At 30.4% G+C, this 12,794-nt stretch overlaps 1 protein-coding gene across 3 annotated transcripts in view; it reads right to left on the reverse strand.

The window, feature by feature from the left end:
* Positions 1-1,212: 1,212 nt before the first annotated feature.
* LOC100201284 (acidic fibroblast growth factor intracellular-binding protein) overlaps positions 1,213-12,794 on the reverse strand; it is a 41,644-nt gene continuing 30,062 nt past the window's right edge. For all 3 annotated transcript variants that reach the window (XM_065805493.1, XM_065805491.1, XM_065805490.1), the window contains one exon: positions 1,213-1,543. In XM_065805493.1, the coding sequence (XP_065661565.1) occupies positions 1,462-1,543 (82 nt within the window). In that variant the 3' untranslated portion in view covers positions 1,213-1,461. The remainder of the gene's footprint in view (positions 1,544-12,794) is intronic.

Raw genomic sequence — 12,794 nt, forward strand, 5'->3', positions numbered from 1 at the left:
GCAGCTTATTCCCAAAAAAAAGTATTTAAAAATATGTTTATGAATTGTGGGTGAATAAATATCACAGTTACAAGTAGATTTTTATTTTTAATGCATATGCTTTCTAAAAGAAGCTCAAAATAAAAGTTCATTTATTTTCTTCAATTGCTTTTTGCGCGAATTATTTTCTGAAGTTTGTTCTTGTTATACAAATTCTAAACTTTTTAAAACAATTTCACACATTATGTTGCTTTAATTTATGTCGTTATGCTTTTACTTAATAATTTAAAATACAATCGTTCCACGATAAATTTTTTCAATGTTTAAATTTGTAAGAAAACACTTGATGCTTTACACGTTTTTATAAGAAACTAGTTCCAGACCCCAAGATTTGAAGAAACTTTTAGAGTTAAGTTACCTTTCAATAAGAAACTTTATCAAGAGTTCATGTAATATTTCCTAATTTTTCACCTACCCATTGCATCAACTAACGCGAAGTTAAAAAGCATCTGCAACAGAGGGCAACAATTTAAATGAATATTTTATTTGCGAGCGCAAAAGAATGGAATCTCATTCGGTTGCGCATGAGTGTAATGGAATTCCATTCGGTTGTGAAAGAAATATCTATCATATTACCTAACTTAAGTAGATCTTATGACTTAGTATTAGATAGAACCCTTAAAATACGAAACTTCCTATTACTATCCCATTGGCTTGGTTCCTTATAAAAAAGACATGCTTTATTTTATATTCAAAAAGCAATGTAAAAAAAAAGTTATAGCTACAACTTTTGTAGCTATACAAACTCGCCCGAAAAATTCCGGGGGTAATAGTTATTTTTTAAGCTAATCCTAAAAATCTACTTTTTTTATTTTTTAATAATTGTTTGCATTTATTATTAAAACGGGAACGCATTAAAAAATAATTTTCTAATCAAATTACTGAAAAAATCGTATACAGAATAAAAATCGACAGAGTACTACAAAACAAGATAGCGTCACCTATCTTCTATTTATCTATCTATCAGTTCAAATTGTTTTAAAGACGCACGGCTTATCAAAAAGCTCAAAATATTGGAAATAGACCAATTATAAGTATTTTAAAGACGATTAAAAAATAAACAAAAGAAATATTTTATGGAATGATCGTAATAACAATAATTTCGTAATAGCAACGTAATAGCATTAATCGGCAAATCTTTTTTACTTAGTTGCAAAATAAATTAATTCCGTGTTTTAATTAAAAAAAATTTTTTTAATGAAATTATAACTATCAAAAAAATAAATAATTATAACTATCGTCAATAAAATTTAGCAATGAACTATTCATATAATATTAACAAAAATAAAACTATTTTTTTAAATGTTTTTTTTTAATATCTTATTTGTTGCTTAATAGATGCTTATTATTAATGAGTCATTAAAGAATTCATTAACCGTCATTTCGTTTTTCATAATCTCATTTATGATAATTCAATCTTTGTTAATGATAAATTTGCAATATGCATTTACGTGCCACTTCTAAATAACGAAGATACACGGCGTCAAATCTTCGCATTGATGATCTGAAATAAAAAATATTTAGTCGATTTGAAAAAAAGGTCACAGACGAATAAAAACTTAAACAAAAGCGTTTATATTTAAAAAATTTGTCATTTTTAAACGACTTACCATTGTTTAAAAATGTTCACTACGTCGTCGTATCCCAAACGACACAAAAACATCACTGAGGCGCTTCGTAGAAAAAGATACGCAGTCGCTAACGAAATAGGAGATACGAAGTATCTCCTATTTCGTATTAAAATTAAAAATTATGCATATTTTATCGGAATTTAGCAATTATTTTTATGAACTAAATACTAAAAGATTGAAAAATAACAACTTTTTAACAGAGGAGGTCCAAAAATTCCAAATAAGAAGACTTTGATTCAGTACGAAGATTTGGTACCTTTTTTCCGAAGTTTTAGAAAAGTACCTCTTATTACATAAACTCAAAAACAAAACATAAAAAAAAACAAATTCTTATTTATAAGGTAACTGTTGATCCAAAAATAAGTTTTTTTTGAATTTTAACGAGATCTTTACTGCTCATTATCTCCAAAAAGTAGTTTTCCAAGACTTGTTACCTTATCGCATGAAGTGCCTCAATTTAAGGTTTGTTAAGATTTGTTAATTGTTGCAAATAGTTTAAAATTGTTATTCTAGTTTGAAAGTTAAATAATGATAATAATATAAATAAAAGCAATGTGTTAATTAAATAAAATTATTCGAAGTTCGAATAATGAGTCTGGAATTTTAAAATAGCACTTGGCAACACTGTTAAAACCGTAGTTAAGATATTAGTTCTAAATTTGTTTAACAATTGTTTCTAGATTTTTAAATCTTGTTCACACATACAATTAAAAAAAAAAAAAAAAACTGGCAACGCTATCGTTTACTCTAACTTTTAAGCACGTTAACTCTAAAATTTACTAAGCGCCACAAATTTGTTAAGAAAGTAAAAAATAATTTTTTTATAATCAAAAAAACTAATCAGCATTAAGTGTAAACGTATGCAAGTGATGCCAAAATTTTTATAATTTGGCAGCGATGTTGCTTTTTTTTTTTTTTTAATTTTATAACTAACGTTTCAAAGATTATGAAAAAAAAATTCAACTTTTTTATTTATTTTCTATAAAAGAATAAAAATTAGTTAGGCAAAAAAAAAATTATTCATGTTTTAACCCGCTGAAAAGAATACATTTAAAGATAAAAATAGTATAAAAGAAGCAATAAATATCGATGGAAAATGTTCAGACGTAAAAAAAAAAAAAAAAAAAAAAAATTATAAATCTGCATTTAAATAAAGTTTAAAATGTCATCTTAAATAAAATAACTTTAAAAAAATGTAAAATAAAAATTCAATTCAAGACATCAAAATCGTATAGGTCCTTAATAAATAGAGCGCGAGTAAAACACAGAATGCGGAAGTATGGAAACTTTCAACGGGAAAAAATGCCGTAAACTTTCGCACTTTACCAATTTGTATACATACAAATAAAAGCAATACTTTTGAATATCTTTTAATAAAAATTTTTCCACCTTCATCATGTTTCAAATAAACCAACAACTATTTTGCATGTTTTTGTAAAACAGGTAAAACGTGAAAAGATGTTTGAAATATTTCATGCTGTCTTCATACTTAATCGACCATAGAGCCCCGCAACATGCATGTATGTTTGGTCTGATGAAGATGAATTGGGGAGGACAGATGGCTAACAGTGGCAACATAATAGAAGATTTAAAAATCGCACAACAAAACAGAGATTTTCATAAGTATGACGCCCCAAAAAGTTGGATTAAAATATATGTTCGAACTGTTTACTCAAGAGCATATATACCAAATTGCTTTGTGATATTATACACTGGAAATGAATGTGTCGCTGATTTGATAACGCAAAACGAACTCGCCGTAAATAAATACAAATACGACCTCATATTTTTCGTATTATTGAAACATCTCCTAGATCGGCGCACGTAGGAGTATTTGACGATTTTAGCTGGCCAAAATCGGAATTATTAAAAGTGGCCGTACTCACTTAGTTAACCTACCCTTATTATCTCTCGATAATGGTCGCTTAATGAGCAGTTAATGGTTTGGTTATAAAAGTAGTAATTAGAACTACACAGACTAGTTAAATATCCGATCTATATCTGCGTGGTTCATTTTATTTATGAACGATTTTAGTGGTGTTTATTGAAGCTGTGTACAAGTGTTTACAACAGAAGTTTTACAGTGTTATATCATGGATGAATCTATGACAGGTATGTACATTGTTTACTCTTACTACCGTTTTGAAATATTAATTACCACAAAAGTTATGTACCATGAAACTTAGCATTTTTTTAACGAATTTTAAAGTAAATTTTGACTTTAAAAGTGAAAACGTTGTAGTGCGCATTGAAACCCTCTTAGTTTTTTTCGTTTTTCTATGAGTTTATACCACTAGCTATTTAAAAATCTTAATTTCAACTGCCTGTTGATGCCATCTAAATTTTAATCATGTTCTAAGCACATCAAGGTCCAAGATGAATTTTTCAACTCAATTTTTTTTTCTAGATGGGTCATCAGGAATGCAAACAATCTCTCGTTTGGATTTCTACAACAGTATTCAGCAGCAGGAGGCTCCAAATTTCAATGAAAAAATGGACTTAGCTGATCAAAATTTGTTATCAAGAAATCAATATACCGAAGAACTAAAAACAGTATACAAGCGTCAAATGTCGAGGTTGAAAGCTATTTTTAGAAAAATATGGTCGTCTTCATCCAGAACTCATGAAATATTTATTAGAAGCATGGCCCTTGGCTGCTAGGGAGTTTCCAAATACCGGGTACCCCATCCACTCCATCATCAGTAGGACGACCAAGAAAAAGTTTTGTCGATTTTAGTGAACGTTCAAAGAGGAGAAATACAGAACAGCTCAGAAAAGATGTGGAACCTATTGTTTTTGCAGCTGAAACTTGTTTGACAAGTGGCAAAAGAAGTGCTGCAACTGTCCTCAAAGATCTTAAAACATCTCCCAAACGAGCGGGAAAGTATAAAAAAGCCTACCGCAGCAGTCTTGAACCTACAAAACAATCATTGGCACCGTTAGAGGCTCTTTTAATATTTACTGACGCAGGCCTAACAAAATCTCAATATGAAATCGTACTAACAAGTGACAAGAAGCAATGGCCCTGCTACAGTATTTTGGTCGAAGAAAAAAAAACATGCTATCCTGATCCTGATTCGTTCACAGTCACAGAAAGTTTAGCTGAAGTAGACTTACAAAGTCTGTTAAAACATACTGCCGAAAGATTGGTGTTGTATTTAGAAGAAGTTATCAAGACTCTAACGGAATGTGGGCGTAAACATATGAAATTATCTACAAAATGGGGTTGTGATGGCTCCCAGCAGACACAGTTTAATCAAAAGTTTGAGGATGACTCTAATTCTGATGCTAGTATATTTCAATGCTCAATGGTTCCATTACAGCTAACTTGTGGAGTAAATAAAAAGGTTATCTGGCAAAATCCTACACCATCGTCTCCAAGGTTTTGCAGACCAATTCGAATTAGGTTCATAAAAGAAACTGCTGATGTAATAGCTGAAGAAATTGCTGACATGGAAAAAAAAATTGCAGGCTTGAAACCAACTCAACTTCAAGACATAGCAGTAGAACATGTGATGATGTTAACTATGATTGACGGAAAAGTCTGTAACGCAGCAACCATGCGATGTTATATTTGTGGAGCAACATCAAGACAATTTAATGATTAGGACAGAACATGTGTTGACAATCAAAGCAGCAACAAAATTGGACTATCCATTCTGCATGCTAGAATACGGTGTTTTGAAAGTCTCCTTCACCTATCATATAAATTGCCAGTAAAAAAATGGCAGAAAAGGCTGAATGAAGATGAGAAGAGACTCATCTCAGATAGGAAAAAGAAAATCCAAGATGAATTCAAGAGCAAAATGGGCATTCTTGTCGACATAGCTAAGGTTGGATTTGGAAATACCAATAACGGCAACACAAGCAGGAGATTCTTCAACGACCCAGAAACATCTGCAGATATCACTGGAGTAGACTTTCGTTTAATTTCCAGAATGAAAATTATCCTAGAAGTAATTTCCAGTGGCCACAAGATTGATGTAGAAAAGTTCAGACAGTATACTTTGGATACTGCAAAGCTTTATGTTGAACTATACCCCTGGTGTCCAATGACTCCAACTCTGCATAAAGTTTTGGTACATGGTCCTGATATAGTAGAGAATGCGCTTTTGCCAATTGGACAATTGTCGGAAGAGGCTGCCGAAGCCAGAAACAAACATTTCCGGGAGTACAGACTTAGCTATGCTAGAAAATTTTCTAGAAAAGATTGTAACCAAGATATCATCAATAGGTTATTGTCAACATCCGACCCTCTGTTGTCCAGCATTGGGAAAAAGAAACACAAACTTACAAAGCCTTTTTCAAAAGAAGCTGTGGAATTGCTTCTTCCTGGAGAAGTCCAAGATTCCGACACTGAAAACAACAAAAATGAAGAATATTCTGACAATGACGAAGTGAAATCTAATTAAATATCAAAATATAGTATGTTATTTACCATAATAAAGTTTGAAAAATAATATATTTTTTATTTCCTCAAATCCTATTGAATAGAATAAAATGTAATCCCTAAAGTACCCATCTTTCCCCTATATTGAACGCCACTGGCTTGGATTTGTACAAAAAACATTCAATTTACAATTTCTTGTCATATGGTAAAGTTTTCAGCTGTTAAAAAGAGAGAAATAATTTTGGCTAGCTAAAATCGTCAAATACTCCTCCGTGCGGCGTCGAAGGTTTTTCTAAAAATGATTACATTAAAATATTTATGCTACTTTTTTAAATCAACAATGTTAATATGTCAAATATGTAACAGGTATAGTATTAAGTAATAAATATTTATAAAGAATATTCTGTACAGGTTTTAGTAACTTGTTAGAAATCTCTGCAATTCCACGTAACACAGGGCAGGTTTGTAATTGCTTGAAACAACAGTGAAACAAAAATAGATTATCATGATGCTCTGTACAATAGGGCATCCCATAGTTTTCAAAAAACAACTTCTTTTATAATAAAAACTTGGTACTTGGTATTTTTTTGCTTAAAAGTATATAAATTTAAGATCTGTTAAAATAAAGCTGTTATTAATAAGTCTTCATTTGCAAAAATTGATTTATTGCTATATTTTATTGAACTTAAAGTTACATTGAAGCGTAAATATATTTTTATGCGGAAGCAATAAAAAACCGTATAAACTTCTTGATAAAATTAATTTTTTACATTTTGCAACAGTTTTTCATAGGAAATTTTTAAACAAAAAAGTTCTTAAAGTTCGATATTTTTTTGTATTATAGTTTTCGTATTTAGCTTTTGTATTTTTATTTATTTTAACCCACCAATACAATATAATTGAAGTAAAAGAGATAATTTACAATGAGTGGTATAAAAACAAGTAAAAAAACAAACACAGATTCAATAGGTATACAATTATTGAGAACATAATTGCTTTTTTTTGAAATTATATATAATATTTTATGAATATAATATTTTAATAATATTATAAATATTAAATCATGAGCAATACATTTTTTCTAAAAAAATTTTGATCAACAACAACATTGACATTGAAAACACTAATATTGAAAAATATTATTTTTCAAATTTTATAATCTAATATATTTAAAATTAATATTAATTGTTTGTTACTATTCTTATATCTTAATATAATAATATTGATAGAATGTTAATATAATGTTATTATGTAACAATAATAATAATAATAATAATAATATGATAAAACTTTATCTTAAGGAAAAGACTTTATTCCATCTGAGCTACCAACTCTTGGTGCTGTTCTTCGAAAAGCTATACTCATTAAAGAGTTGTCCGAAAAGAAAGTATATCCATCAGATGATTTGGTTAGGGAAACAAGATTGGAAGTTGTTAAACAATGGAAAAAAGCAAACTCAGACTTTTCATCTCCAGTTATTTTTACAGATAAGTCCATTAACAGAAAGATCAAAAAAAATTATAATGATGTTCAAGATATTTGCAGAAAAAGATTAACAAAAAAAGTAGAAATTGACAAAATAATGAAGTCTATGTCATGACTGTTTGATATAACTAACTGCAAATGCGCAATTTTATTCTGCAATGAATCAAGTTGTATCCTCTAATTAAAAAGGAAGATCTCTATACTTTGACTGATAAATATTGTGAATATCTTCATCATTTAACCAAAGGAGTAATATGTGAAAAATCAAAAATTAAGCCTGCCAAACATATAGCAAACAAAATATTTCAATGGTCTATTTTGCATGGTGTTGAACATAGCTTAAAGTTCATTGGTTGTGATAGCACAACTACAAATACAGGTCGTAATGCAGGTGTTATTCATTGCTTAGAGGTTAAATTAGAAAGAAAATTAGGATAGCTAATATGTTCTCTTCACACAAACAAACTTTGCTTTCGACATTTAATAGAAGAGCTTGATGGAAAGACAAACTCAAAGACTTTGGTAATTTGCTTTTTAAAGTTACTGAAACGAAAAGCAATTACAGTTTTAAGCCAATATCTATAGGTTTAATTGAACTTGGTGAGGAAATAATAAAAGAGTTATCTTCAGATCAGAAATATGCTTACAAAATATGCCAGACAGTTATTTCAGGAACTCGTACTGAAGGTTTGGCAAACCAAAAACCAGGCACTATAGTCCATTCAAGGTGGCTCAATACAGGCTCTTCCTTTTATTGTGGATATGCAAACATGGGTTAGAGGGAGATGACCTAAGAAACCTAGAATTAATTGTTAAGTTTCTTGTATCAGTATACTTCCCTATGTGGTTCCAAATCAAAGTGAAGCATAGTTGGATATAACATTAATGAAAAATGTTTTTAAAGTTTTTTTACCATTTATATAGGATAATTTTAGACATAATATGATTTGGCCCCCCTCCCCTTTATTCTGATAAATTTATTTATGTCTTCCTTTAATGTAAATACCTAAAGGCAATTATAAAAAAATTATTAGGGCCAACTTTTTAAAATAAAGTTAAAAAGTACAGGATGCCCTACTGTACAACCTTCATGAACTCGCCATAGACTTTAATTTCGTTCTAAATATCTTTTTTTTCTCTGGACTTCTGTTTTCTTGAAGCTATAACAAACTAGTCAGAGTTGTTTAATAATGTTTTAAAGCAACTCTAAGACTGGAAGAAGGCTCCAATAGATTCAATGATTATGAGTTTATTCAGTTTCACCTTGTTAAAATTCAACAAGAGAATAATGGATCAAGTAATTACATTTTACGTAATGAGTTTGAAGTTTTCAATGTACTAAATTCACATAAGTCGATTGAATGTGTCCAAACAAAAAAAAACAGTTGACAGGATTCAAAACTCTGATTCATGCATCCTAATCTCATCTCCATCTGTCTCGGATCAGCCACCTTTTTTAATTGTTTCAGGTCAGTCTACTTTTTCAGCTTATAAAGTTGCAACATCATTGGAATCCAATATCACTGAATTAGCTGTTTTTATGGTTGACGGATAGCTGGAATTATAAGTCATTACGCTTTTTTTTTAAAGATTTCTACCCTGCCCATGTAGAATGCTATCATAACAGTATGGCTTGCAATAGGCAATTGCAGGGCTGTCATAATACGATAGTGAACAATTAGAACATGACGCAACTATGACGTAACAACTGAAAACTTCAGGATAAAACTACTGGTTGAAAACATCCAAAGGCAGAAGACATTGACATCACAACGGCAGTAGTTATCAATCAAGTATGAAAAAAAAAACCCACCAAAAAGAGTAAGAAAAGTAAGCAATATAATGAGAAAGATGTAAGTAATAAAATCTTCGTCAGGAAACAATCCCACCAAGTAAAAATACATTGGATCAGATGTGATAAATGCCTAAAATGCTACATAATAGGCGTTTGTTGGTCTCAATAAAATTCCCAAAAAATGATTGTGATTTGCACTTACAGAAAAGTGAAATAAATAAATCAAATCATTTTTGCATTTTACCGGTATTTTTGTTTAAATTCTCCACATTTTACACGTTTAAAATACTTGTATTTTACCAGTGTCTCAATGAATAGAAAAATAAAATCAAGGGAGAGCAAAAAAAGCAATTTTTAAAGTGATAGAAAACTTTTTTTAACAATTAAAAAAATTTTGGTAAAAATATTTAACATTATAATTTTAAAGGATGCATCACAAGACCTTAAATTTCCTAACAGTTTGCCATCAGACAAAGACACCTTTAGTTGTTCATTCAATTGGTAGACGAATTCTCGACAAATCATATAAAATGTAAAACCCAATAAATTAGACTTCAGATTTTTACCCCATGGTTAGTGCATTTGAAATAATAAAATCCCTTAAAGTTTAAGGTTTCAACCATATTGGTTATGACTGTTACAAAAATCAAAATCTGCTATTTTTAAATACATTTTATACAATAATTCCTACAACTTTTAGGTAAATACCACCAACTTCAAATTTAATAACATGCATATCTTTAATTTATTTACAACCTTTAATTTTTTTGCCTCTTTAAAAATTAAAGTAACAGTTTTTCCCCATAACTTTTGTATTTCTATATATCTTTGTAAAACTTATACAAGTTTTACACAGATATATACAAATAAACTATACAAGTTTTACACGCATATACAAATAAATTATACAAGTTAGTTTTAGTTACTTTTACAATTATAATACAAAGGAAATTATACAATTTTACACACATATATACAAATAAATTATACACACACATATATAATTAAATTATACAAATTTTTACTTAAAACTGCATAGCAATTAAAAAACTATTTTTTTATTTATCTAAAATAAACGTAACTTTGTATGCGTGTGATACTTGATTATTTAAGAAGCAAAATAAACTTGCTTTCAAAGCTTCAATTGATCCAGCAATTGAAACTTTTAAAATGTTGAGTCAAATTGTACTTATATACTAAAATCATAAAGTTTCAAGAACTGGATACCGTCTCAAAAAAGTTTCAAGACAGTACCCAGCTTAACCCACCTTTCATCTAGCATCATAACACAAACACAAATCTTATCAAAGTTATAGTTTTGATGCAGATTAAGGTCAAATTTGATGAGATTTTTTAGATTAGCACCATTAGAATAACGTCAACAATACAAATTCTAGAATTGTTGAAATAATTCAAGAAAATTCATTTTTCAAATTTTTTTTTTTTTCATCTTCCCTTCCAACAAGGCTGCAAGCAACCACTATTAGTTACTGGAAGAGAAAAGATGAAATTTATAGAGCAAGATAACAATTAACAGAAAACTTGAAAGATTGCAAATTATATGAATCAGAAAAACAAGATAAAGGGATCAAATTCCAAAGAACTGAAGTTTGAAAAAAAAAACTAGACTAAAAAAATATTTTGGGGCACTTCGGAAAAGTCACAGTAAAAGGATGAAACTTAACTGAATGACAAGTAACACAAGAATGAACTTTAGCAAATGGCACATAAAACAATAGCTCTTTAGAGCGTTGCCCATATAGTATTTATAGAAAAGAGAAAGAGAAGCAACATTACCACGATGTGAAAATGGTTGGAGGTTGGCTGCAAGAGCAGGTCTAAATATGTTTACAATGCAATTTTGTACCTTTTCTTAAAGAGAAAGAGCATCATTTGAAGATCCACTCCAGATATTAATTAAAATTGGAAGTTACTGGAAAAGAAAAGATGAAGATTGTAGAGCAAGAAATCGATTGACAGACGACTTACAGGATTGCAAATTATATAAATCAGGAAAGCAAGATGAAGGATGGGAATTCCAAAGAACTGATGTTTGAGAAAAAAAACTAGACGAATAAGAGTTTTTGGAGCACTTAGGAACAGTCACAGAAAAAGTTAGAGACTTAATAAGAAGACAAGTAACGCGAGAATGAATTTTAGTAGATGGCAAAAGATATGCTAGCTCTTTAGAGCAGTGCCCATTATAGTATTTGTAAAAAAGAGAAAGAGAAGCAACATTACAACAATGTGTTTATTGTTGGAAGATGGCTGTAAGAGCAGATCCAACTATGTTTACAATGTGTTTTTACCTTGTCTAAAAGAGAAAGGGCATCATTAGAAGATCCGCCCCAGATTTGGCAACAGTATTCCATACAAGGTCTGGAAAAGAGTGTAAGGCCAAGGATAGAACCTTGAGCAACCCCTAAAGTTACAGAACAAGAAGAAAAGTGCTGTCCATCAAGGACAACTTTTATACTACGATTGGAAAGAAAGGATTCAATAATCTTAAAGATGTTGCCAGATACATCATAAGAAAAAAGCTTATGGCGAAGACCAGCATGTTAAACTTTATCAAAAGCTTTTGAAATGTCAAGAGCGATGGCCTTAACCTCTCCACCTTTATCTAATGCGCAATAAAATCTATCGGTTATTACTGTCAGCAAGTCAGCTGTAGAACAAGAAGCAAGTCAGCTGTAGAACAAGTTATTAGATTCAGGATGAGAAATTAAGTGTTTGTTAATTAAAGATTTAAAAACCTTGCTTATGATAGGAAGAAGACTAATGGGACGGTAGTTAGAGGAATCAGATCGCACTCCAGAATTTTTAAAGATAGGGATAATAGATGCCGCTTTCCAGCAGGCTGGAAAACAAGACTCTGATAAGCACTTGTTGAATAGTTTTGAAACTATAGATGACAGCTCCGGAAAACACTTCTGCAAGACTATAACAGGTATGTTGTCCGGGCCACAAGCTGTAGAAGAGTCTAGGCAGGAAATCACTTTAGATACAGAAGCTGGAGTGATACAAATGTCAAGCAATGGATCAACCTGTTTGACAGCTATATCAGGTAGAACGCAACTAGTGGAATCAAGAGATAATAGTGATCAAAAGTTTTTAGCAAACAATTCAGCTTTGTCTTTAGGTAAGGTGACAAAGTCTGAACCATACAAGAGAGGTGGAATTGAAGATTTGCCCTTATTATTAATACTATTAACGATTCTCCAGAAGTCACAAGAGCCTAATATCTGTGATGAAATATGAGATTTCATGACCTGAAAATAGCGGGCTTTGGCGTTAGACAAAACCTTTTTACAATGGTTTCTAGCAGTAATAAACAGACGTCTGTTTTCTGAAGAATTGTTTTGCTGATAGATATGGAAGTAACGGTTTCAATTGGCAATCGCAGCAGCACAATGTGAGGAAAACCATGGAGAAGAGTGAGGCTTGACCTGGA

This window comes from Hydra vulgaris, chromosome 09 (assembly GCF_038396675.1).
Source record: "Hydra vulgaris chromosome 09, alternate assembly HydraT2T_AEP".
In the NCBI taxonomy this organism is placed as follows: domain Eukaryota; kingdom Metazoa; phylum Cnidaria; class Hydrozoa; order Anthoathecata; family Hydridae; genus Hydra; species Hydra vulgaris.